Here is a 26480-nt window from a genome sequence, read left to right on the forward strand (position 1 = left end):
CCCAGTAGCCAGGACAGGCACACCCAAAGGCGCAGCAATAAATCAATTGCTATTGTACTGTTTCTAAAATGTAAAATATGTAGTGCTAATTTTCCTTATTACAAAAACAAACAGTTACGTCATATTTGAAATTGAAATTCTACCTTATTTAACAATGTGTACAGGTCTTTCTGAATCAAGAAAATGGAGGAAAAAAAATGTACTCAGGCGTGGTTTTTTTATTGAACAAATTTTGAAGAAAACTGAAGTAAAAGTGACCATCAGAAACAAAATGACGTCAGCCTGTCCTTTTAATACAACCAAAATCACAGAATTAGGAATAACACAAATTGTCCTCGTTGCATTTTCTAATAAACAAAAAATGACAAAGTAATGTAATCATTATGTTGAAATGAAGTGTTTCTTCTGATGCAGCGTGAACGTTCGTGTTCTTTGCTTCCTCGAGGTAACGCAGCAGTAAAGCTATTTGTTGACTACACAGGGCCACTGGTTTACAGCGGTTATTTGGGATTTTCATACAACCATTTACACCTTTAGATTGGTGTGTTCAATATGCTTCGGGTCAAATTGACCCAGGAACTTATTTGCTGCTCCAGAAAAATGAACATAACAGTAGGGTTAAATCCTAATGCGTGTTTTAATGCTTAACTAGATTTTCAAATGCGTCAATTTGACCCACAGCAAGTTTAAGACCGCTTATGGAGTCCAGTTTATTTTTTCTCACATTTGACCTGAAAAAAAATTCTAATCTTTTTTTTTTTTTTATACTTTCAGTATCGATTTCTAACAGGTCTAATTGACCGACAGCATATTTAACCCCCAGTTACGTTGACGTATGCCCCGAGAACATTATTGCTACTCCTGAATAAAAAGCAATGTGCCAGGAAAGTATAATTCTTAAACAATTTTCATTTTCAAATGGGTCAGTTTGACCCCAGCCATGTTTAACACACCAGTTACGGAGAAATTAACCTGTACTGAAAATATACAATGTGGTACATTATCACAAAATACATTTGCATCTCAGGAGCAGCAGTAATGGTTGTGGGTCCCTTTGACCCCGGGGCATGTTTAATCCTATGGTTATGGTCAAACTGACCCACATTTGAAAGTCTCAAGTAATATATTGAAAAACACATTCAGATTAAAATATGATTTCTGATCCTTTTAGCTAGATTTTCAAATGGGTCAATTTTACTACAACTGGTGTGTTGAACATGCTCCGGGTCAATTTGACCCAGGGCATGTTTAACACACCAGTTATGGTGAAATAGCAACAGAAGAGTGTCGTAAAACAACATTGATTCTAAGCCGTCTTGTTCATCACAAGCCTCGTACTTTTAACATTTTCAAGCATGCCTGATTGACGCGACAGTGCAAACGTGGAGGCGGAGTCATTGGGGGGAGGGGGGGGGGGCGTGTTTGTGGGAGGAGTGTTTTTCACCGCTACGAGAGAGCCTCCCAGTCATCGTCGGAGACGTCGTCGATGGGCACGGCACGCGTGTTGCTGGCGCGGATGCTGCTGATGGGCGTGGAGGCCAGCAGGCCGGCGATGCCCGCCAGGCTCACGCCGGTGCCGTCCAGGTTGACCTGAGTCAGACGCATGCGCGCCAGGAACTTCACGCCTGGCGGGGGGGGTGAAACGTATGACGTGACCTTTACTCCGTGTTAGAAAGCGCGTGGATGGGCTTACCGTTATCCGTGATTCTGGTGCGGCTGAGATTCAACTTCAGCAGCTGGGGGCAGTGGATGAGCCCTCGTCTCACGACATTGTCGCCCACCTGAGTGCTGGCCAAGCCCAACACCTGCAAAACATCAGTCAAGTTAAAAAAAAAAAGACAATCATTATCATTTTTTTTTTTATAAAATGGTGGAAGGATTAAGGAACAGAAGGAGGACCTGGAGATGCGGCAGGCAGGTGATGAGCGCCGCCACTCCTCGGCTGCTGACAGCCGTTCGGTCCAAGCACAGCTCCTGCAGCTCCAGCAGGGGGCGCAATGAAGGGAGCCCGGTGTCTGTCACTTGAGTGTTGCTCAGAGACAGTTTCTTCAACCTTACACACACAGCAGACGTCTCTTTACGCGCTGTAGTCTATCGCTAACCCACTCTAGACATTATGGGACAATGTGGCAACAAAACATGGCACACAACATGAGATAGTATGGTATGATGAGAAAAATGACAGACACTATGAAACAAAATGGGACACAGTCATTATGGGATGAAATAGGACATAACAGGGGTCTTTACAAGACACAACGGGGACATTACGTGACTAAATAGAGGACATATGTATGTACCTGGTCATAGCACAGAGGTGCTGAACTCCCAGGTCCGTGACTTGTGTGTAATCAGTCAGGTCGAGCTCCGCCAGCAGCCGCAGCCGCGAAAGGAACGCCAGTCCGCCGTCCGTGACCGAGTGACGTCCCGGGAGGGTCAAGTGAGTCAAAGCAAGTCCTGTTGAGAAGACAAAACGCCTTGAGCGACGTGGCGCGCAATTCTTCGGGCTAGAAGCGGGCGCCGACGCTAACCCGAGACGATCCGCAGGGCGTGGTCGCCGTCCGACACGCGCACCCCGGCCAGGCTGAGGGACGAGAGTGACGGGTGGGCGGCCAGCTGCGCCAGCGAGGCCTCCGTCACGGCCGTGCCGTCCAGGTTGAGCGTCTGCAGGCCCGGCAGCTCGGACAGCGCCGACACGTCAGACACCTGGACGCACGATGATGTCACAACGGGTGGGTAAGTGACTCAAGCAAACATGGCGGTTTTATCGATACATAAAATGGCGGTGGAATGCTTTTTGTCTTTAATCGGTCCTCACCCCACATAATAAAATTACATTCATTCATAAAACAGAACTCTACAATATTGTACTTTATGAAAACACAAAATGAGGATGTTTTTATGTTTTCTGTCAACACGTTTTCAAGTCTATAATTACTGAGACATCCGTACTAGTTTCTTTAGCCTGCCTATGACGTTTTTTATTGTGTGTTAGCATTGAGCTAGCAGACAACGTTAATGTGGTTTGTTTAAATACACAACATGTAATTCAGTTTGTTCTATCTTTTGAGTAATTCACGTTCAAATATAAATTGTTTAATATTTCTAGTTAGCCCAACAACAATGCTAGTTTTGTTAGAGCCTCCATCACATTTGGCATTGTGTGTGAGCTTCAAGCTAGTAAACTCGGTGGTTGGTTAAATAAACGAGTAATTATCTTTTGTGTGTTGCTTTTTCTTTAGTTCAGCCTGTGCTCCAATACAAGATTAATAATTAGCCCATCGTCAATGCTGGTTTCTTCAGCATTTTGCACTGTGTATTAGCATGAAGCTAGCAGACTTGGTGGTTTGGTTGAATACACAACATGGGATTGTCTTTTGTTTTACGTTTAGCGTTAAAAGTCAACTGAAACAAACAACTTGAAGCCTCTTTTTTTTTTTTTTTGCTCTCCACCGTCAACAGGGTGGCGTTTGAAAGAGAACCGGCGCCATCACGTGGCGAACGACCTTGGTCTGCTTGATGCTGAGCATCCGCAGCTGCGGCGCGCAACCCGGCAGCGCCGCCAGGGCGGCCTCGCCGACCGCCGTCTGGTTGAGGCTGAGCTGCGACAGGCACGGCGGCGCCGAGTGCAGGTACAGCGCCACTCCCGCGTCCGTCACTTTGGTCTGGTCCAGCGATAAGAAGGACAGGCTTTTGAGACCTGCAAACGCCACCGGATTAGGCTACACGCGGCGTTACGTAAACTATTAATCCTGCCTGAGTGCGTGTGGAAGGACTTTGTCACCTGTGATGTACTGCAGACAAGAGTCGGTCAGTTTGCTGCAGGAGGCCAAGTTGAGGTACTGCAGTTTAACCAGACTGGACAGAATTGACAGGCCAGAATCTGGATGAAAACACATTAGAATGCGGGGAGTTAATTAAGTCTCATCATTTAAAAAAAAAAAAAGAAAAAAAAAAGAAGAATTGACATCAGATGGAAGTTGTTTTGAAACAAGGCAGAGTTGTCTGTACCCGTGATGAGCGGCGAGTTGACCAGGCTGAGGTGCTTGAGCGCGGTGAAGGCGCGCAGCTGGCGCAGCAGCTCGTTGGTGGAGTACGGGTAGCAGTTGAGGACAAACTTCTGCAGCGGGCAGCCGAAGAACAGTTCCAAGTTGCGCGGGCGCAGCACGCGCTCCTGGGCCATGTGGCTGAGCAGAAGCTCCGCCAGCTCGGGCGTCAGGCCGGCCAGGCTGCTGCTGTACTGCATGCTGGGAGCTGAAGCGCGCACACACATTTAACACACAAACAGACGCGGTTTCCCTCACCGCTCCAAGCGCTTACCCGTCATGAGGTGAACGGTGGCGCGGGTGGCCAAGGCACAGAGCGAGGAGACGCTGGGGGTCTTGAAGGACCTCTTGGGGGGCAGCGGCTGTCCCTGCGCGGCGTCCGGGGGCCGCGCCGCCCGCTGCAGGCGCTCCACGGCGGCCTGGCCGGCGGCCCCGGGCGCCGCTCGCCCCTCCGCGTCGTCCGCCTCGTCCTCCCTGAGTCGATTGCCCTGCTCGGGCCAGCGGTGCCTGGGCTCCGAGCCGCCGCGGTTCCTGTTCTCCGGGAAGAACGGCAGCCGCGGCATACCTGGCAAAACACCGTTGTTACGTCACGAGCGCGCGCTTTAAAAGACTCAATCTGATTGGCTGACCAAGGGGCCATTAAGTAGGATCTTTCCTAATGTGCGGCGTACCGTTAAGCACATGTGGCGCTTCTCCTTCTCCCTCTCCCTCTTCTTCTTCTTCTTCTTCTTCGTCGTTGCCCTCCTCTTCCTCCTGTTCAAGTTGTACGTCTGCAGCTTCCTCTGGATTGCCGGCAATCAACTTTTGGCCTCGCCCTGTGCAATAAGCAAGTGTTCGTGATGTTATAGTTAAGAGACTGCATCTCCGGGCGACTGCTGTACTCACAAATACGCCCGGATAAATATTTGACGGCAGTTAAAACGTATTCTACGTCATTGTACAGCTTATGGTGATAACTTGCGCAAATTGTGCAACATTTATTTATCGTAAGGGGAGGGAGGCATCTTTTTTAAGTGAAGACGTATATTTCCAGACACCGGTTGTTTCCCGAAGGGGGGGAATTGAGGTCTTTATTAGTGGTACAGACACATAAATGTTTTCCTGAGGGAGAGAACGGGGTGTTTTTTGAGGTAAGGCATTTATTTACAGACACTCGTTCCCGAGTTGGAAAAATTAGAAGAGCTGTTTGCGGTAAGGTGTTTATTTACCCAAAAAAGCAGCAATTGGTTTTGTTTAAGAGGAAGAATGAAGTGTTTATTTACAGGCACTTAGTTTTTCCTGGGTCAATTATTTGAGGGGAAGCGAACACTCTTTATTAGTTTCTTGAGAGATGGGAATCAAGCCTCTATTTACAGACGCTTGTTGATTGTTTGCTAGGGTGGCTGGGTCACTTACTTGAGGCGAGGCATTCACTGACAAATGATTATTGCTTTATTATCGGTTTCCGAAGGGAAGAAAATAAGAAAGCGTGAAATTGCAGACACTTGTTGTTTACGCAGGGAGGTGGACGGAGGCATTTATTTGAGGCGTGGCTTTTAATTCGGGGATATCTGTTTTCAGTCAGTACTTGCCCCAAAAGTGAGAGGGTCCATGCAGAGGAGGACCTCCAGAGATCCCAGCGAGACTGGCGGCCTCTTCCCACACGTGATTGGGAAGCAGAGGGGGCACGACAAGGTCCGGCCCCGCCGCCCTCTCCTGAACGGGGAGCTGGGGAGCGGGCCGCGCCTGCCGGTCGCGCTCGACCGGGGGCGGCTCGGCGGGGCCGGCTGTGTCCTGGGGGGTGTCCGGGGGTGTGGTCTGAATGCAAAGGGCGGCGTTGGGCGTGAGGCCGAGGGAGCGCAGCGAGCAGGCCAACTCGGCCTCCCCAAAGCGTTTGCGTGGGAAGCCCTGGAGGAGAGAGAATGTGGGGAGGGAGGGGTGACGTCCGGTGATGTGCTCCACAACGCTGCGCAGCGGCGCGTCGGCCGGAAAGCGTTCGCGCACGGACTCACCGGACGGCAGCCGGATCTGCAGCGAGGCCACAGACGAGACAACATAAATTGGGCGTCCCGCATCAAAACGACTGCGGCGCCTTTACAACCTCACCATGAGGATACAGTTGTTATCCACATTAGTCTGAACCTTCCCTTCCAGCGTGTGCCCTTGACTGCCATTGGACGGCGATGCCGCCGCCGCCGCCTCCGCCACAGCGCCAGACTGGCCGCTCTTCTTCTCCTGTAAGCTCCTGCGGTCATCTGCGATGCGCTTGAGCACCAACTCTCGCTCCTGGAATGAAGATGAGGCAAGGACAAAATAAGGACCGGAAATCAAAGAACAACTAGTTGGTGCACTCGCAAAGCTTTCACAGCGCCTCACTTTTCACACGTTGTGTTACAGCGATATCGAAATTAAAAAAAATGATGAAAAGTTTTTTTTTTTTTTTTTTAAGCGCTTTGTTACAGCTGTAGCTGTTGTGAAATGCGCTATAGAAATAAAATTGTATTGTACTGTATTGTATTATGGGATGTTACATCATAAAATGTAAATAATTTCTGGATGCCCGTGTGAGACGACGAGGCCACGCCGTTCAGTACCTGTTTTTTTTGCCAGCGCTCCGCCCTCGCCTCCTGAGCCACGCGTTGCCTTTGCTGCTCCTCAAAGTCACTTTTGTCCTGTTTGATGCGCGACTCCACAGGGGGCAGCTCTCGGGATGGAGGGGAGGACTTCTGCGTCGGCCTCAGCACTAACGAGCTGCTTGCTGTGACAACATGAAAATGAATACTCACTTGTAAGTATCTGTTAATGCAGGTATATTATGTTTTTTATAGTGTGTATACAAATATGATGGTTGTCTCCTTTGGAAAGCATCTTCCCAAAATTGAGAAATGCTATTTGTGTTGAGGTGTAGTTGGGCGCCATACCAGGACAGTCAGCAGCAGATGCACTGGTCGACTCTTTAGGAGGGTTGAAAGCCGCAAACGCCGTTTCCGCTGGTCCTGTCGGCTGCTTGAGCAAACTGTGTCGTGGATGCTGATGGCCCTGCAGGAGCCTATTGGAAAAATGCAAACCATGTTGCTTAAAAAAAAAAAAAAAAAAAAAAGAGGTAGCTATTCTGGGGACAAAGTTTATGAGTTATGTGGACAAACTCACCACTCAGCTGCGTCCATCACGGAAAAATGGCCGGCCTGCACAGCCGCCTGGATCTGCTCCTGTGTGAAGCCCATTTCGCCAAGTGTGTGGAATAGCTCCCCAATTGTCTGCAAGACAGTCACAAACTCTATAAAACATTGAGTATGACGAGCTTCTCAAATTTGGAGGTGGTCACCTCTGCCTAATATCAAAGGACTTCCGGTATTATTTTAACTGCAGTTATGGTATTATGCAGCCTGAAACAGTTGGAAGAAAAAAAACACCATGAAAGGTGGGATTTCTTACCTAATGCAAATGCGTTGTACGATTTTGTGGATTTTCAATTTGGTAAATATTGTTTTATTTTTTTAACTAAGCACATGTCAGCTTTAATTTGAGCCAGGGAAAAAAAACAACCTTCAGTCAACCCTTTTCAGACGGGTGACCAGACTTGGAGGTGCTGGTTCTCATCCCAACCGGTTCACACTCGGAATTTGAAAAAAGGGCTTGATGAAGTCACCGGAATGTGTAATCTATTATATGTCCATTACGTCATACCTACTTTAAACTGCTGTTACCTTTATCTGTTGCTCTTAATTTCAATGACGCTGCTTTAATCAGATCACATATTAACACGCATTTCCCAGAACAATTCAAAGTAAAATAAGATAATCAGTCGACGTAAATGCGACTGATCATTTGTGACGCCTGACTGTCACAGCCGTTAGCATAACAACTAGCTTAGCCGTCGAGGCTAACTAGCGAGCTAATCTGCCCCAAGCGCGTCGTGACGTGTCTTTTACAAGACTCAGCGAGTCGTTAAAAGCTTACCGGGGAGCCCGAATAACTCATGTCCCTCTTTGGGTGTGCAATTAAAACGCCGAAGTGGAATTAAACAGCAACTTTGTTGGACTTCCTTCATCGGCTGCTTCGCTATTTTAAACCCAGCCGGCTATGCTAACAAGCACGAGACAAGCGTCCTGCGGCTGCCCCCTTTTGATTGACAGCAGGACAACAACAACAAACCAGCCAGAAAATTCTTCAATGTACACGATCTAGTCTGTTGTTAGCAATAACGGTATCAGTGACTTTGATGGGCAAAACTGGCTTTATGACGTAATGATGCACTCGTTTTGATCGAGTCACTAAGGATTTGTTTTGCAGCGATCAACCGCAGAAATCAGTCAGAATCAAAACAGCTACAAATAAAATCGAATGTGCCAAGGGCAATCCGGCGTTGATTATTTACCGTGGAGAATAAGAAGAGTGGTTATTATTTTCACAAAATAATCTAATGTCAAAGCCAATTCGATGTGAAATACAGGTTTATGTGCATGTTTGCACACATTGAGTGATTGAGCACATCTGCCTCAAGGTTCTGGGATTGTTTCTCGAATTGGTGTTGTCTCCGGGCACTCCGGCTTCCAAACAATTCCCAAGGTTAAGTGAAAACAGCAAGGGTATACCGTATACCCTGCTTTTCACGTCAAAAGATCATCTCAGGTTAACTGAAGAATCTGTGATTCTCAGTGTGTTAACTAGCACCACTAGTGTTACTTGGGCGCACTCTCGTGTTACATGAAAGAATCAATGCCCTAGCGCAGTTCAGTTTTATTGAATTTTCAGTCCCATATTTAGGCACAGTATTAATGGTCAAACTGTACATAATGTTACAGGGAATTGCAGTAATATTATTTTCATGAAGACTTGGACCCACTACATGCTACTGTATTTTAATGTTGGTCATATAATGGTACTTGATATAAAAGGTTTGAGGATAACTGCTCTTAATTGTCCATGGGTGTGAATGTGAGTGCAACTAGTCCGGGGTGGAGATCACCTCCAGTTACCTGGGACCCCGATTAGGACAACAGCCACTATAGACAATGATTGGATGGATGGGTATATTGGGAAGTAAAATCAGAAAATACTGTATAACATGTTGATAAACTTCATGTGGGTGGACGTATTTGAATAGAAGGTCACTCATACATGATTATTTTCAAAGGCCACTCCAGCTTTTTATGAACAATGGCATAACATCTAAAAAAAACGATGCAGATTGACAGTACAGTACTTGAAATCATGTTTCTTCATGGATGGATGGTCAGCAAACACCTTCTAGAATCCGCATCAAGTCTTCCCTTGGTGATATTTAATAAGGTTTTCTATTTTTAAAATTGAAGGTCGTGGCATCATCATCCTAACGGAAAGGGCCCCGCCCCTCTACAGCCTCTTGTCGGAATCGTGAAGTTGCATTTACGCATGCGCAGAAAATATACAGCCCGGAGACCCCGGTAACAAATTGCCTGAAGCAATCCAAGCGCAACCGGAATGTGCAATATTAATTTCAAAATAAAAACTTAAGGTAGAAAACAATGTTTGTATAACTCCCCAGTGTTGTTTATGTGTGTTACTTGTTGATTAATATTTAAAAATATATGTATAATATATAGGTTAAAAAAATTAAGAAAAGGAAACATTCGAATACACTCGACGAAAGGCTTTGATTTTTTTTAACAACTGACCGGAAGAAGCGAACATTTGGTATCACTTGTCTGACACCGGTTGAGAGCAAGTCATCCAGCCTGCCAAAGGCAAGAGTTTGAGGTGAGTACCACCTGGTATCGCCGTGGAAATAAGTCACAATTTCTGTGTCATATAAGCTTTATCAGACACTTTTAAAATGTCTTTTGGCTGCCGGGGTTAAGTTGAACACCGTGGTTGTGTGTCTGTGTGGGGGAGAGAGTTGTTCCCCCCCACATTGCGAGTGGACTGGCGTTGACAGTTCACACTCACACATACATTTTGAGTGAGTTCGCTTTTGTTTCTCGGTTTATTATTAACAAAGGTCCTTGCAAATCTTTTCCCCCTTGGAATTTTCATGTGGTTTGGCACAGGTGGATTTAAAAAAAAAATAAAATAAGAATCTCGAAGGGTGGGTGTAGAGACGTATCTATTAAGCTAGCGGGTACCCCCCACGAAATATGATTGCTAATGTTATTGCTGTGCGTTAGCAAGCATCAATTTTCTGATTATTAAGCATAATGGAGTATTTACATTTGTGTGACTAAGGAAGTAAGTAGATAAGAGCAAAAGGGATATATGTGCTCATTTATTTATTGTTCAGTTGTGTATAAATGAAAAGTCTCCCGCAATAATGAAATGTATCATTCCATTAGTTGATGGCTTGTGTCAGTCAGGATTAAGTCATTTTTATGTAATATTTGTTTCTTTTAGAGAAGCAATAACCACAAGGTAGGAAGGTGTGGCATCCAATCTAATGTCAGTACAGTGAACCTGTACTAGCACTTTGTGGAGGTTAAGGAACCAAAACCTGAAGGGAAATGGGAAAATTCATGACTAATGGGCACTCCCCGCATTGAAAATATTCATAATTTCATGTATTAAACATTTAGACAGTAAACAAACCCCAAACTACTATCCCAAAAATCTCAAATATCATTTTAATCACATTTTACAACATTACACAAAATGAAAATAAATCTCTTCTCAGTTTGACACCACAATAAAGCGGTTGTTAACAACCATGGCAAATTTAAATAATTAGAAAAATTACTAAAATGAGGCTTTAAAATCGCAAAAAAATCATTTCATTGTTGCCGCATATAATTTTTAGTAAAAAAAAAAAATCTCATTTCTGATTTTGATAAATGTTCACCCTTTTAATAAAACGAAAACTAAAATGACAGTGACATTTTTCAAAATGTGGAGGAAATGATCCCTTAATCGCAACCCTTAATGCATTTTAATAAAGCATTTTAAGTCTTCAATTACATTAACAAAAATGTTCCCTATTGGGTTAATATGTAACAACACAACTGTCACTGAACATAACATGAATCAAATGTGCTGCTTCCAAGCAAAATGAACCTTTGTCCCTGAAAATGTGAACAAAGTCCTGCATATACTGTAGCACTCCAGCTACACGACAGGTAGGTTGCCTTGTTTTACTAAAGATTTTTTTGGCGGGGCGGAAAGGAAGCCAGGAAAAGGATTTTTTTTTAATTTAAATCGATGTAACCGAAAAATCGATTAAATTGATTTTTTTTTCATTTCAGATTTGTGTTCAGATTTCATTTTGTGAATAAATTGAGATGTGATCATTATTATTTCAGTATATCTACACTTTTGTGACATTTTTGTTTGCTGTGACATTTTCATAACGTAAAATATATGCCCTGGCTCAATTCATGTTGGGAGACACTGTTTTAATGGAGCGATATGCCAGCCCATAATTGGTTGCAATTGCACAAGCCTCTTTTTAACCCGCTGATGCATGATTACGATGTTGTCCCACGTCGGACACTGCCTCCGAAGGGAGAGAATGTCTGAGCTCCTGTTCCGAGTCTGTGTCGATTACAGGACAGCCACATGGAAAAAAGATGCTGGTTGTTGCAGCCTATGTAAAGCGGACAACGGGACATAGTCACATGACTATTATCAAGATGGCAGGGCGAGGAAGGATGTGTCTTGTTGACTCATCTGTAAGTTGAAGATGAAGTCAAAGTGGAATAAATCAATGTGACGTTTAAGAACGCCATCGTCCCATATCTTTGGATTTGTTTTCCCTCGCCTGTCAAACGCGCTCCGTGTGAACGGATTTGTCGCAAGCGGAGCGAACGTCCCCGCATTCCTGCTGGAAATGGCTTGATCATGCAGAAAACGAGGCGGGGGGGGGGTGCAAAAAGGTTGATAATGCCGACTTTCTGTTTGTTTTACCTCACCCTCAGCCAAAAGGGATTTGGTGTGTGTAGCCTTCAAGAAAATCGCGCGATATTGACTGCGATCCTTTTATCATGAACACGGAAAGACCTTCAAGCGCTTCGGTACCGCAGGATTTTCTTACTTAATTTGACCGTGAGATGAGATTGTCGTCCTTTTGCTTACCGGGAGCCGGCCGGCTTGTGTTTTCTCACGAGCGCAAACGCACTTATTACGGGTCAAAAGGCCTCAATGACGACGCTCTGTGAGAACTCAGCCCGGTGCAACCCGAGCAGCTTCCCATCCAAGTTTTGCGGCTGCCGCCGGAGCGCACAAAAGGGCTTATTGTTGACCCCGGCCGAAAAGCAATTATCAAAGCGGGTATGAATAACACGTTTGCAAGAAGCAGTAGATTCAAAATGACTTACAAGAAGAAGAACCGTTGCTTTGGTGGTATTAAAGACTCTGCCACTCCTGTCCTCCTATTGGTCCCGTTTGTTTGGTCTCCAATAATCGAACCCTCGAGTGAACTGAATCAATGGCGTGTCGAGAAAGCAAAATGACCAAAAGCCTGCAAGCCAAAGGACAAAAAATCCATACTGAGCTCACAGGAGCTTAATCTAAGACTGTTTCCCCCCCCCCCCCCCCCCCCCATCCGCCTTTTTGTTTTTCTGGGTAAAGTTCTTTCGGTCAAAATGCGCTAACTGACCCAGTTCATTACTCAGAACTTTCCATTTCATTTGTCCAAAACAATACCCCCTAGTCCTAATCAGGGGTATAAAAATGATTGAAAGTTTATTGCTTTTTCCTTTTCGAGAACAATGGGTAAGCCTTTATATTGGCTGTTACGTAAGCGGTCATATCTCGGTCCCCCCTTAAATCCCTCCGTACCCCCGGACAGGTGGCGCCTTAGTCCCGCCGCCACTCCTGGGATGGTACAAAGGGGCGCGCAGCTGTTAGCGGATCCCCAACATGCTGATGCGTCGGACCGACCCGAACCCTCAGCCACGTTAGCGCCGACGACCGCACTCGCAGAAAGGCTCAAGTCTCGCAGGGCTATTTCGGGCAAAAACACTCAAGCGCTATCATCGCACACCGGCGGCACTAAATCCCTTCAGAGATTCGCGGGCCGGACAGCTGTCGGGTTTGGCCAAAAGACGAGGCGTCCGGGTGAGTTTTGCACGTGGATAGCTGACAAACCAGGAGAGCTACTGCGCGCGTTAAAACTAACAGGCCTTAACTGGAAGTGCTCCGAATATTATTCCTGTTTTGATGTTTGCCACTTGTTGCTAGGCAGAATTCAGACAACTTTTCCATACGTGGTAATTTCACAATTTTCTGCTTCCGTGCAAAACACGAAGACTGCCCGATGCTGAAATGCTGTGTAATATCCCACCGGGTTCCGCGTGGATCGCTCTGTATTGCATACGAAATTGTAGGAGGGACTACGAAACAGCGCCATCTTCTGGATCTGTACCTCATAGTGGCCCCCGTGTGCGTATAGAAATGTGTTTAACGGTGTGCCGGGGTTAAGACAATGTTGTTCATCCTCAGCGCGTCCTCTAGGTCACACACACCTCTTCACGTTGTTGACCACGTTTGTCTCGGCCCAGGAGGCTATTTTCTGCAACCTGTTGGGATGGAGGAAAATCCCCAAGTGACATATTTAGCTTTCTGTATGTATTTCCCCCCCCCCTCCCCGCAAGACATTCATGTGACTCCACGGTGAGCCCTCGTCCCCGCGGACAACAATTCCGTCGTGCACACACAGAACCTCCTCCGGGGTTTCGGATATTCCGTCGGCCCCCCCCCCAGGCTCAAATAAGCCGATGTGGAATGCGCGGCTCGATTATTTGGCAAATGGGTCGTAGCGACTTGTTTAGATCACAGGACCTTCTTTGTTCCAACAACACAATTAATCCGGTGGCTTTTGTGACTTTTAGGTGGGATTCTTTGTGTAATGATTTTGTGGGTTTGTTACTACGTGACAAAATGCATGCCAGTGTGCCGTTTCGCGGTGATGAAACAATACACAGGCATATACTATTTATCCTCTGCAAAAACATATGGCCGCTGTGCTGTGAAAAACGCGTATATCCAATTTTTTAAAATTTTTCACCTGAATGCAATGTCTGTAACATGGAAAGACCGTTCACTAAAAATAAGAAATATTAAAAAAATGGACATAAATATTTTTCACAGGACAGTAACAATATGCATCTTATTGAGTCCCTAACGGTAATTTTTGATACTCTTTTTTTGTCTGCATGACTGCATTTTATTTACTGGCCCCTGGTGACTAAGACGCACACTAGAAGGAGTCACGTTGCTTGATTCGCGATGCTGAAAGAAAATCTTCACATTCTATTTGATTATTTTAGTACTGGATGTTTTCATATATTACAGTATGACAGCGTTTACATTTTATCATTTTTATTTGGAAGGCTGACATGGATTTATTCACCCCCTCATTTGATTTCGTGAATTTGAGACCAGTGTTCTGCGTTCCAAGTGGGTCACAAAACAAATTAATTCGCAGGGAGCTGTGATTTAAAAAGAAAAAAAAAAAAAAAAGTTTAAATTGTATTTTTTTTTTTTATTTAAAGACTTAACATACTAATGAGCAATAAATGACTTGGCAGCTATGTGAAACGAATTGACATTACTCAAGCCACGCTAAAGTTCCAGATATTAATCATCGGAGGTGCGCACGCGCGTGTGTGTGTGTGTGTTTGTGAGTCAGTGTTGACGAGGCCCTGCAGTCACATGGCTACTTGTCAGCAGGCTCCAGGAGGAAACTTAATGCGGCCGCCATCAGTGGGCGCACGTCGGTCCGAGAGGTTGGACGCTCGCTCCGCATCGCCTAACTTTTGTCTTGTCTCTTCCTCTCTCTCTCTCTCTCTCTCTCTCTCTCTCGCTCTCTCTCTCCCTCTTGTGTATATTTGCCTTCCTGCTGCACTCTGACCAGAAGCGTCTCTCCCTCCACCTGCCTGCAGAGTTCACAGTTGCACGACTGGCATGTCTGCGGTGGCTTCTCTGCACTAAGCAAAGCAAGGTACGGACCTTCACCTATGGATCTTTTGTTGATTGGATGATGTGCCTTGCGTCAATTCGAACCGTAATCGTGTAGTCATTTCACTACTTGTGTGCTTTCTGAATAACATACATCTAGTTTAAAAAAAAAAAATGCTGTATGAGCTTCTACCAAATGGCTGATGTCAGCATAATAATGAAAATAACAGGAAAAAGCTACCTAAAAAAAAAAAATACTGTACACAGCTCAAAGTTTTGGGGGCTTTGGATTCACTGTATTGTGTTGTTTTATGTCAACTTTGCACTCGCTATTCCTCCATGTCATCCTCATCGAATGCGACAGCACGCCTTTTGGGTTGTACCGTAACAAAAAAAAAAAAAAAGGCTTAACAGTCTTTATTTACATCAGCTGTAAGGCATGGGTGTAAAAAAAAAAAAAAAAAAAAAAAACAGACCGTTTTTAATAATGATATGATGCGCATTTGTTTTTTCTTTTCAATAAGAGTTCCAGGCTGCGTCTATCCCTGTCGGCGTTCCTCTCTCGCCCACTTTTCGACATCTTAGTCGTCGCTCTGATAAGGCCGCAATGTGTCTGCGCCCCAGGACGGGAGGCTATCATGAGCAGTATGTGCCGTATCTGGGGTAAAACTGCGGAATGACTCGCAGGCTTGAAAAAAAAAAAAAAAAAAATGCTTGTCATTGTCGCAGATTTTGTTAGTGCAAGCACGTAGGACGGTGGAAATGCCAAAGTCAAACCCGGTGAAACGGGGGGGGGGGAGTCAGTCCAAGGAACTGATGTATAGGCAGGAAGCTTTCAATTGTGGTCTTTACCTTTTAACAACCATGTGCCGCTTTTGAGGTTTCGACGTGATCAATTTTTCATAATTGTTTTCGCCGGTCTGTGGCCTTTTAACCAAGAGGTAATTTATTAGCAGGTCGCCTGTGCTCGACATTTAAGTGTGTCACATGACCTTGACGAACAATCACGCTTTTGTTTTTGGGACTAGTAGTAAAAATAACCAGCTGAGAGAATGGCATTGCATAAGTGTGCACACCCTCTTATAACTGGGGGTGTGGCCGTGTTGACAATCATTCAGACTCATGTTCAACGGGAGTCAGGACAACTCGCCAAATCAAGTGAAGTGTCAGTATGCTTTTTCCTGACATTTTTGTAGTCACAGAGATCTTCCACAGCAGCAGAGCGATCAAATGATCAGTCGGAAGAAGGGTACGAAAGAAATACCAGGGCATTAAATAATATGGAACAAAATATGGCCCCAAAGTGACACGAAGAACTGGATGTCCCTCCAAATTTGATGACGAGATGAGAACAAAAACCTGTCAGGGAAGCTGCCAAGAGGCCGGCAGCAACTTTGACGGAGCTGCAGGAATTTCTGGCAAGTACTGGCTTTTCAGTGACAACAATCTCCCGCCTTAATCATATGTTTGGGCTCTGGGGTAGGGTGGCAAGACGGAAGCTTTATATTTTTAAAGAATCATCCAAACCTAGTTACATTTAGCAAATGTCCCAACCGCGCCTGGGAATAAACTTTTCAGCTCCAACTCCGCAAGGTATGTTTGGCGCAAACCAAACACTGCTCATCACCAAAAGACCGTCACAACGACAGTGAAGCATGCTGGTGGCTGCAAAACATGCCCGGAAAAGCCTACTAGAACAGCTGAACTTTAGGGGTTCATCAGAAAAAGGTTACAGGTCACATTATTGGTCTATAGGTTTTTGAAAAACAGGGGTGTGTAGACTTTTTCTATCCACAGTGTACATGCCTGAGTGTAGCAGGCACATGCACGCGATTGCTCACGAATTGCTCGGCCCTCCCCTCATAAAGCGCCTATAGAAGGCTATAGCGGGCGCAAGCATCAGCGGCAGGAATTTATTTGGTGTATTTTTACGCCGCGGGAGAGATCAGTCGCGCATCAATCATAATTCATAACAACGAGATGCGGAAGGCTTCTATTCTTAGTCCTTGACGGGATGTTGTTTTCAGACTTGAGCATGAGTGCAGGGCAGCACCAAATTTGACACACCACAGAGAAGAGTGTTGTTCGCAACGCTGTCAAATGTGGATGATTAAAAACTTCGGCAAGTGTAAAAAAAAAAAAACAAAAAAAAAAAAGAGGCGAGGCTTCAAAATTGTGAAAAATGAAGTTGTTGTCTCCATTAACAAACGCTGTGGGAGTGTCCGCCGAATGTGCTGAGAATTATTCTTTATTTATTTATTATTCCAAAAATGCTTCGTTTAAGTTGAGCTTCTATTAGTTTTAGTATGTTTTTTTTTTTTTTTAAATAAATTGACAAATCCGGAACTGAAGGCCATTTGTACTATAACTCTAAGTTAATTTTAGTTCTTTTAAACTTAAGACTTAAAACGTTTTTTTTTTTTTTTGTTTTTTTTTTCGTCAACGAAAATGTATTTTACAGTTGAGGTTTGATCGTTAGTTTTCGCTAACTCCAATTAAGTTGCTAATGTGAGGGAGAGGCGACTTACTCCCGACGGCCAAATGCGTCACTGGGCTCCATCGTAGCCACACCCCAAAAATCAGCAAAAGTGAAATGGCCAAAAGTATTTCAATACTGTTGCTGCATTTCGATAGTCTTTGCACGTTTTCAGCAATTCTCTTCAATCACCTGGAAAGTATTTACAAACAAATTCACTGAATTCACATTCCAGGGCCTTTGAAATATTCTGCGGTCGTCCGTTTCATATTTTGGACTTTGTCCCAACACCCTGACACCAATTGGTCCCCCTTTCCTGTGGAGTCTCGTGTCTATAGGAAGACGGCGGTGTCATGCCGTGACAAATCGAATTAGCCCACGAGGTCAGCGGGTGGGCGTTGTCGTGCATTAGCTTAGCGGGCTCTTTTATTTATTTATTTATTTTTTTTTTTTTTTGAAGACGTCAACTATTTCAACTCCTCCTAACGGGTGTTTTGACACATTTTCTCTCCCAGCAGGATACGTTTCCCCGCAGCTTTGACACAGTGACCGAGGCGGCAGGCGAGGCGCAGGACTTTCAGGGTGACCCTGTTAAAGAGGACATGATGAAGCTGTACTGGGAATGACAGCCTTTTTTTTTTTTTTTCCTTCCCCCCTTGTCCTCACTTCCTCTTGCACACTCAGCATTCATCCATCTCTTTTTCGGCACAGTCAGCTGTTGCATAAGGCGCCGGCAGTTCCTTTTTAGTGGAGCCCCGCACAAAACCACAATTGAGGTCCAGGTGTCGTCCACAATAAGACAATGATTGGTGCCTTAGCGGCGTTATTATCTTTTTTTCTCCCAGGTTGGTGGGCTGCCGGTTCCCATAGTCCGGCCTCCAGATCCCACCGTTCTGTAACTTTATCCCTGTGCCTCGACCACACTGGCCGGGGTGTTCGTTTACTGGGAAAATCAAGCGTGTGTAGCGGGGTGAATGACTCCGTTATCACCATTGGCACAAGCAGGGTTTAAAACTTGAAGGTTTAGTGAAGCCTTTTTTTTTTTTTGGGCTTGTACAATTGGCAATGACAATTGGAAGTGGCTTTTTTTTTTCTTTTAATTTAAAGATTATATCATCATGTTAGTTTTTTTTTTTTTTTTATTTGGTTGTTTTCTATACTGTATATGGCCAAGAGGTTTTATACGGACGCTAGATGATGACATTGAGCTAAACCGGTTTACGTCGCAGCAAGCAGCTGTGTGGAAGATAGTGAGCAATTTTTCAAAAAAAAAAAAAAAAAAAAAGAGACGTCAAGCTTTTTACTATCATTGCCAGTTGAAGTTTACTGTCAAACTGAACATAAAACAACAAAAATGACATGTTGTGTATGGAAACAACCGCAACACTTTGACCTTGAAAAGGCTGCTAGCTTAGTGCTAGCATGCAATGCCAAAACACCATAAACGGGCTAACAAATAACATCGATGTTGCTGTGTTATAACCTTTAAGCAAGGGATATTTAAGCACAAGCGGCGCAGCCTGACATGTAGACAGACAATACAGCAATACTCACCGGCATATATTCTTTATCCTCAGCGGTAAAAAAACGACCGCAGCTTCGCAGGTCACTTGTGAAATGCTACAATGTGTATTGTATTGTACTGCCCCCTGGTGGCTGAGGCTCACACACACCAGTGCGGTCACAGAATGACTTAAACATGTCAATCGGGCACCTCTGTATTCTTTTTTTTTTTTTTGCATTATTTCATTTTATGCATCATGAACCGAACGCTTCAAACCAAGATATAAAGCCAACCGCCATTTTCGGCGTCAAGTGACAGCCCTGGCAGGAATCTCTGTCAACAAGGTCACTGATATGACCCACTGTGCGTACGTGCCAAGGAACCTTCATCATCGCCTTTCTCCATATATCCGCTGACGGACGGCCCGCACGCAATTGGCGACACACGACTCCCCGCTTAACCTCAAACTACTTCTATACATTGGGCTGTGATCATTCCAAACGACAAGGCCCTCGTGCTAAATGTTTAAAAACGCCATCAGAAGGCGAGCGGAGGTCAGCGGAAAACGCCGCCGCTTATCAAAAGGGTCTCCCCGCACAGTAGTGCGCGCCGTTATCAGGCTCTTATCCGGCTGATGCTTAACGACCTTGCATGGCGGCAACGTCGTCCCTCGCGGCGTGGAAATGAGAGAGTCGTAAAAAAAAAAAAAAAGTCCGAGTCCAGATCGTCCCTTAAAATGTCGTAACAACGATTGTTGCCAGCATTAAAATGATCGAGGGCGATTCCGTGTACTTGTTGCCATTCTACTTCCACACACAACATGAAATGCTAAACTCCTCGCGCCGATTTTTGCTGACAATCAGCCTTTTTTTTTTTTTTTTTTTTTTTTTTGTAGCCCGATTGAAAAATGCCGATGCTGCTATTGCGCGGCTGCAGACTGACTGTAATTACGCACGATTATAGGGGACAAAAGGTCAGCGGGCAAGTTACACATTATACCGTACACTGGAATGGAGCTTTCATCGCGGACATTTTATTGGCTCCGTGAAGATGCCTGTAGCCCATTCGTGGCCTTTTAACCAAAAATGTCTTTTCGGAGGAGCTCCTGTCCTTCTATCTCTGTCAAAACTCATTCATTTTCATCGTCTGTGCCTCCAGGTTATGCTGCCCAAAAGTTGCCTGAGTCCCAGCGAGAAAGAGAAGGGCTAACCGCGCCGCAACCCGTCCCCAGCAGTTTTTCCACACAGCCTGTCCGCCGAGCAGCGCCATGAGCAGCCGCGACGCTCCCAAGCAGGTCACGGATAGCGTAAGTGGACCCGGAGCTAAAACGTGACAAATTTGCATCCGGGACCGCGCGATAGCTCCGCAACCGAATCCCCTCGGACGCGGGCCGCCCGTCCTTCCGAAGTAATGCCGGAGTCGCGTTACAGCAGCTTGGCCGGGATTTCTCGGCCGGGCCAGACTGTCCAAACCCGGAGCTCTGCTGGTCCTCGGCCAAAGCAAGCAGCATTCCTCTGCCGCATGGAGAGGTCCCCCCACATGAGTGATTAACATCCCCGAGCAGAACATGTCCCACACGCTTTTCAAGGGGACGTTTCTTCCCATGCGTATTCCAAGAATGGAAAATGATGATTATGGCATCCCAGGAATCTTACTGTAAGCATTTCTCTCTGACCTTTTACCCAGTTTCCTTCACCCCGAGCTCATCTTCGTTTTTTTTTTTCCCCCCCCTGGCTCAAGGTTATCATATAGAGGTGGAGACAGGAAATAGTTTATTGCATTTGTGCTCCAGTGAGCAGACGGCGACAAATGCTTCTTAGGGAATTTCTTCACTGTAAGAAATGTCACGTAGGAAATACCTGCCTTCATTTTCCTTCATCTGTTTCACGTCCGGACTTTTTGTTTGCGTTACCTGCGCGTCGGGGAACAAGACATGGCTGAGACAATGTCCAGATGTCTCCAGCTGATGTCACCGCAGACAATTTGGTGAGCTAGTGGAGCATGAAGGATTCTAGCCATAAATAATTGCCCGTATGAATGCTTTAAACGCGGAATATTCCTCAAAACACTTCCCATATCGTTTCACACTCATTTTACAACATTATCGTTAAAAATTTGGCTTACACACGCCTGCACTTGGCAGAGCGGCCATCCTCCGTAACTTCCGATAACAACCCAGGCTAAACGCGGATCCTCTCCAACTCCAGACAGGTGCAAATATTTGTCATTTCAGCTCTACGGGGAACAAATAAGGTGGGTTGACTGTACAGGGAGAAATAAAAGTGCGTTAATGCAAGCGATGCTTTATCTGCAACCTAATAACCAGGCAGTGATTACGGCAATAAAAAACAGGCCACGATTGGGCTATCAGGCGCGTAACAACAATGATAAGGTGCAAGCGCCGATGAACGGGCCCTGGCGCCCTCTTGCTCATGGCGCATCCTCAAAATGACCACCAAATTTTGCCGTTAAGCTCCGCCCCGCGGGGGGTGATGATCTGTCTTGCATACCTGGTGCTCAGCGCCAGTGAAATATGAAGAGGACGTTTTTCGTCAGGATAGACGCGCTGGCCAAAATCGGTGGGCCTGTTGAGGCCACAAAAAGATTGGAAGAATAATAATAAAATACAATGTCACCAAAAGGGGCGTTGCGCAGCCCTAACTCGAGCAGTAAATTATTAAGACGGACTACATTTAATGCCACTTCCTTATTTGAATGCTTCCTCAAATATTTACAATGCCGGAAAGCCCGCCGTAGTGTAGTTTCATATCCTGTAAAAAAAAAAAAAAAAAAAAAAAAAAATACCGTAAACGTGCCATAAAAGCCGCTGATATCGATGCGTTATCCCGATTGCGCGTTGGCCGCAGTGTGTCACACTCGCTAGCAGGAAGTGTGGTAGTCAAGAAGCTCACTAAAGACATATCAGGGGGGGGGGGGGGTGAAAAAAAGTCTTTGTTTGCATTGTGACACTTTCCCGCGTCCCCATTGGCTGCTCTCTCAGCTCCGGCTCAGTTAATTATTACATCCCAACTACTGCACAGGGGAGAGTTCTGATGTGCCGTCTTTTGGAGATTTAGGGTTGAGGCTTGACTCATGTCGTGCTCCTTCCCTGAAGAGCTGTCGCCATGGTCATGTGACCAGGGCTAACTGGAATGAGAACTGTGGCGTGGCTGGATCCAGAATATCTCTCTTGAGTGACTTTCCCCCCCCCCCCCCTCCTCCTCCTTTTGAGCGCTTTAAAGTGGTGGCAGCACTCCTGCGAATCGCTTCCATGGACTATCTGTACCAATTCAAGGTGAGTTTGGCATTTCAGCAATATTTCCCACGGGCCAAAGGGAAACAGAATTCCTGAGATGGTCGTCGTAGCCTCACAACGCTGCCCACGACCGCGGCGGTGTGATAGTTTAGTCCCTCGTGTCTCTTCTTCGCAGAGAGCTCAGGGTTGCACAAGTAAGAGCCAGGAGGGATTCCTGTTTCTAAAAGTCCCTTTTAGGCGTTGCTCTCAAGGAACACTGCGTGCGCTTATTAACTTTTACTACAGAATCGGATTTATGTGCAGATCGCCACGGATGTGTTTTGCTAGTCAAACTTGGCTGTGCACCTTTTGCTCTGACCAGCCAATCAGAGGACAGAAAAATACTGATGTCATCGAGGGACAGCTCACTAGCTCCGGCTGACCCCGTGAGGATGACGTTGAAATGCGATTGGTTAAAGGAACTGGCCTATTGCCAATATCGTTCAAGTTGCCGACCGGCGCGGCTGAATCGGAAGGCCCTGGGCAGATTACATTGACATGGCGACATCCTCCTCTGCCGCCCTCGCCAAGTGCTGACTGTGTTGGATTTCTAATCTCCTCCGTGGGCTTTATATGCCGCTGCCATTGCAGCTTGCTTGTATTACCTGCAAGCTTATGGTCAGCTTCAGGTGCTATTTCAATCAAAACGGGCGGCGTCTCTGCCGCTATGTGTTTATCCGTCCCATCTGCTGACTCCTTCACGGGAGAGTCGATAGATCACCTCCGCCGTGTTTTTGTTTGCCCCTCGGCTCTCCGCGGCTTGTTTTGGCACTTGGCGAGCGCTGGAAAATTGTCTCACCTCGGCGAGAATCCCTCGCAAGTCTCTCCCAGCTCCGGGGATTGGCTGTGAAAGCGCCGTGGGAAAATAAACCGCTGGAGAGGATCTTATGTTGCTTTATTACACTTCCTGGGGAGGTTTTTAAAGCGCTAAAGTAGGGCCGGGTTAGCGAGTCTTAAAGTAAAATCACAGATTTTTTTTTTCTTTTTTTTTTTTTTTTTTTTTTTGCATAAATGTCGCATTACCAAGTTAGATTTTTTGTCCTTCACTTACGGAAAAAGCAAACAATGATATTATTCCAAACAAGTTTGGCCTTATGTTGTTTTCCCATCTGGGAATATCTTGATTTCTACTAATACTAAGCAAGCTTGGAAAAAAAAATAAGAGTGTCCTCTTGTGCATGTAAACACAATCATTTAAAATAAACATTTCAAATATTTTGCAGCTTGGAAGCTTTTGCAACAAATGTATCAAGCAAGGCTCAGCGCGATTGTCTCTTGCCTTCCTCCGGGCTCTGCATTTGTCAATCGGGAATAACTAGTGAAAATTATTCCACTTGTCCGTTTCAATAAAATAGTCACTAGCAGTGTCAGAAAAGTCGTAAATTGCCAACACTGACTCTGCTTTTGTCAACAAGGTCCTCTCTGTTCGTGGCCATGTTGTTAGTGGTAAGCAACTGTGGACGCCGCAAAAAAAACCAACACAAAACGATTAATTGATTTATGCTAATGATTTAGGATTCCCCCTGTGAGGCTTCAAAATAGTCAATCTGTTAAATTGGCTCCCTTTATGAACTGTAGGTGTACGTAACGGTTAAATCCTGAATGTCTCGTCTCACCAGTGTGTGACATGTGAAACACACACATTGGCCCCAGGAATCAAGGGTGATATTCTCCAATAGAAACTTTTCACACGTTCTTCGCAAATGCTGTCGATTTAGGAATGTGTCTTGCAAACCCGCGTGTCGCGCTGCTCAAATTTCCACGCTCTCGGTTGATTTGATTTGATTAGTGGAAGAAAAAGAGAGGGAAATTATGAGTAGGTAGCAGGTAGTAAAGCAGGAAGGAGGATGATTCATAGTCACATGCTTTGCAGCATGGGAGAAAAGTTATGCACAGTCGACATCACATGACCCTCGCACACCTGGCCGGTAGTGAAGGCCCTCGATGCCGACATCCCGCGGCGGCGGGAAAACGACCCGCCATGACTGCGATGTGGGAAAACGGTAACGAAACCCAGCACATGGTCACCGTGTGCAATTGAAGGCTTGAGAGGGCCCTCAGGTCACATGACGCTTCAACTGTGGGAGCGCTCGTCTGCACCACAGCGCACTCTAGTGTCCGTTGGATGAACTGTCTGTTTTGCACTCGAAACATCAACTGCAGTCTTGATACAACGCACAATTTCTACGGGTCACACGAACTTGGGTTTTGGGTGTTAAATAATATTTTAGCACATTTATGTTTAGCACATTTTTTGTTTGGATTTGTTTTTTTTTTTAATTTATTGTAGTTATATTTTAAAAGAAGTCATTAAAAAAGTTTCTTTCTGGCTAGACTCTTTACACTGTTGGGTCGTCCCAAAAAAATTGGGGTTGAAAATGGTCTGCCATGTTACTTGAATTAATTTGACCCACTTTTGTACAAAACAATTTTGCACCCGGAAAGTTGGGTTGTTTTGTACAAAAAATAATTATATTTCCTTAACAGTAGATTATTTTTAGCTTCATTTAAGAAGTCCACAAGTATCAGTGCAAGTATGGAAAATTGACTGCCAAATTGTCATCGCTGTGTTGTTTGGCCTTTCAGCCTGAGGCGTCGTCTTCGCACAGGCCGCCGCAACCAGACGAGGATGACGATGATGACCTGAACAAGGCCTTGGGGGTCCAACGCTTCCAGCACATCCTCAGGCCGTCCACTTCCGTTCCCGACGAGCAGCACCACAACTACCACGAAGAGGACATCGAATGTGAGCCCTCTTTCCCTTTTTTTTTTTTTTTTTTTTCTGGGGCTGCTCAATATCACCCTCCCCTACTTCCCTTTACATGCTGTCACGCTATCAATCTCCCTGAACCTAAACTGCGCCCCGCAGACCACCGCCACTCCTCCCACCACATCCACCGCCCGCTGTCCAAGTTGCCGCAGGACGGACGCCGCAAGAAGAGCAGCAAGAAGCGGCGCAAGGACAAGGAGCACAAGGGCGGCCACGCCCCCGGCGGCGGCCCCATCGAGGAGGGCGAGGATGAGGAGGAAGAGGAGGACGAAGGGCAGGAGACCAGCGCCGCCTCTTCCGAGCCAGTGGGGGCCAAGGATGTGGAGGTAATGACGTCGCATACAGAAAATGAGGGCTGCCCTTGTGTGCCGTTTGCAGAATTTCCTTTATTAATATTTTAGTGCAGTCTAAATTATTCACGAGTGGCTCTCGGGTTGAGTCGCTGTGATAATGATGCGCCAAACATTATTATTATTATTTTTTTTAATGTTTACATTTTCACACTTTTTTTTTTTAACCTCTCCTAAGGAGATTGTAGGTTTGCTCTATCAACACATATAAACTCTGTAGATGTTAGTTTGGATTTGATCCAGATTGCATACCAATTATGTTGTGCTACAAAAAAAAAAAAAGAACACGGACCAGTGATTTGTACCACTGCATTAGATAACCTTTATTAAAAAGCAACAAAAAATGTCTGTTTATTGACAAATTGCACTTTTTGAATTGAACTACTGAACTAAATGAACTTCTCTACCATCATCTAATTTGTTGAGTTGCACCTGTCCTTTTTATTACACAACACAAAATAATGAAGAACAGCCAAAAGTGTTGAGGAGTTAACAAATTAACTCAAAATATCCCACCGTAATGTTTTGCTTGTGTTCGTCAGTTCTTCCTGTCCGATGACGACCACGTGGGCGTCCCCGCCCGCGACCTGGACGTGGTCCCGCACTCCGCCGTGGGAGCCGATCCTGCCGACGGCACATCCACCGAGTGAGTGCGGCCTTCTCCTTCTTTTTAATCGTGTGTGTCTTGCTTTTGGGCGCACATTGTACGTTGCCATGTCTCCGGCATCCAGCGGCCCCGCTGCGCACGTTGATGCGATGCGCCCCAGTAATGCCGTATATCAGCTGTCGCTATAGACGACGCGGCACACCTCCGCAGAGGCCAGGCTCCACCTATGACATTTACCCCTCACCGCATCACTCTGTTGAGTCTGTGGCCGGATAACGCAGAAAGTACACACGGCCCGCTGGGACCTTTTTGATGAAATTTAACTGATAGAAGATATCGTAGCTTTGACTTGTTGGGCGGTGAGTTCATTAACCCTCTGGCCTTGTTTGATTCCATGATGTATTCCTTTGAAAGTTTTGCTTCTTTTCTGCGGCACGAAATTTGCAATTAATGTAACTCTTTCAGAAATCAAGAAAATGACATCAAATGGCTCCCTTGTCAAAAAATTGATGTCATTTTCATTCGTTCCAAAAGATGCTACGATAGAGTCAGAATGTAACCTGTGTATTACTTAGCTGTAGATGGAA

The 26480-nt window shown here is 45.5% G+C and overlaps 2 protein-coding genes across 7 annotated transcripts in view; one reads left to right on the top strand and one right to left on the bottom strand.

Annotated features, from left to right (window-relative positions):
* Nucleotides 1-200: 200 nt before the first annotated feature.
* Nucleotides 201-9383, bottom strand: LOC147127202 (uncharacterized). Of its 2 annotated transcripts, none has more exons than XM_086021629.1 (16): nt 9232-9383; nt 7176-7282; nt 6947-7074; nt 6620-6783; nt 6132-6311; nt 5618-6053; nt 4718-4861; nt 4321-4611; nt 4012-4254; nt 3785-3883; nt 3507-3700; nt 2532-2706; nt 2301-2457; nt 1900-2053; nt 1694-1805; nt 201-1625 (listed from the first exon to the last, which is right to left on the bottom strand). In XM_086021629.1, the coding sequence occupies exons 2-16, from the start codon at nt 7247-7249 to the stop codon at nt 1447-1449; spliced, it is 2730 nt and encodes a 909-aa protein (XP_085877755.1). In that variant the 5' UTR covers nt 7250-7282; nt 9232-9383; the 3' UTR covers nt 201-1446. The 2 variants fall into 2 exon arrangements, with proteins under 2 accessions (XP_085877755.1, XP_085877754.1); XM_086021628.1 differs by lacking the exon at nt 9232-9383 and adding an exon at nt 7986-8233.
* Nucleotides 9384-9691: 308 nt separating this feature from the next.
* The window catches only part of slc4a2b (solute carrier family 4 member 2b), a 28430-nt gene continuing 11641 nt past the window's right edge, over nt 9692-26480 (top strand). For 3 of the 5 annotated variants that reach the window (XM_086020566.1, XM_086020561.1, XM_086020563.1), the window contains exons 1-6: nt 9692-9764; nt 14848-14934; nt 20030-20177; nt 24753-24912; nt 25036-25262; nt 25829-25932. In XM_086020566.1, the coding sequence (XP_085876692.1) occupies nt 20139-20177; nt 24753-24912; nt 25036-25262; nt 25829-25932 (530 nt within the window). In that variant the 5' untranslated portion in view covers nt 9692-9764; nt 14848-14934; nt 20030-20138. Of the gene's footprint in view, nt 9765-12811; nt 13050-14847; nt 14935-20029; nt 20178-21925; nt 22167-24752; nt 24913-25035; nt 25263-25828; nt 25933-26480 lie in introns of those variants that run through there. The other 2 variants (XM_086020562.1, XM_086020564.1) reach the window with 2 other exon arrangements.

Source organism: Filicampus tigris, chromosome 21, assembly GCF_054856515.1.
Source record: "Filicampus tigris isolate MCC_2025a chromosome 21, RoL_Ftig_1.0, whole genome shotgun sequence".
In the NCBI taxonomy this organism is placed as follows: domain Eukaryota; kingdom Metazoa; phylum Chordata; class Actinopteri; order Syngnathiformes; family Syngnathidae; genus Filicampus; species Filicampus tigris.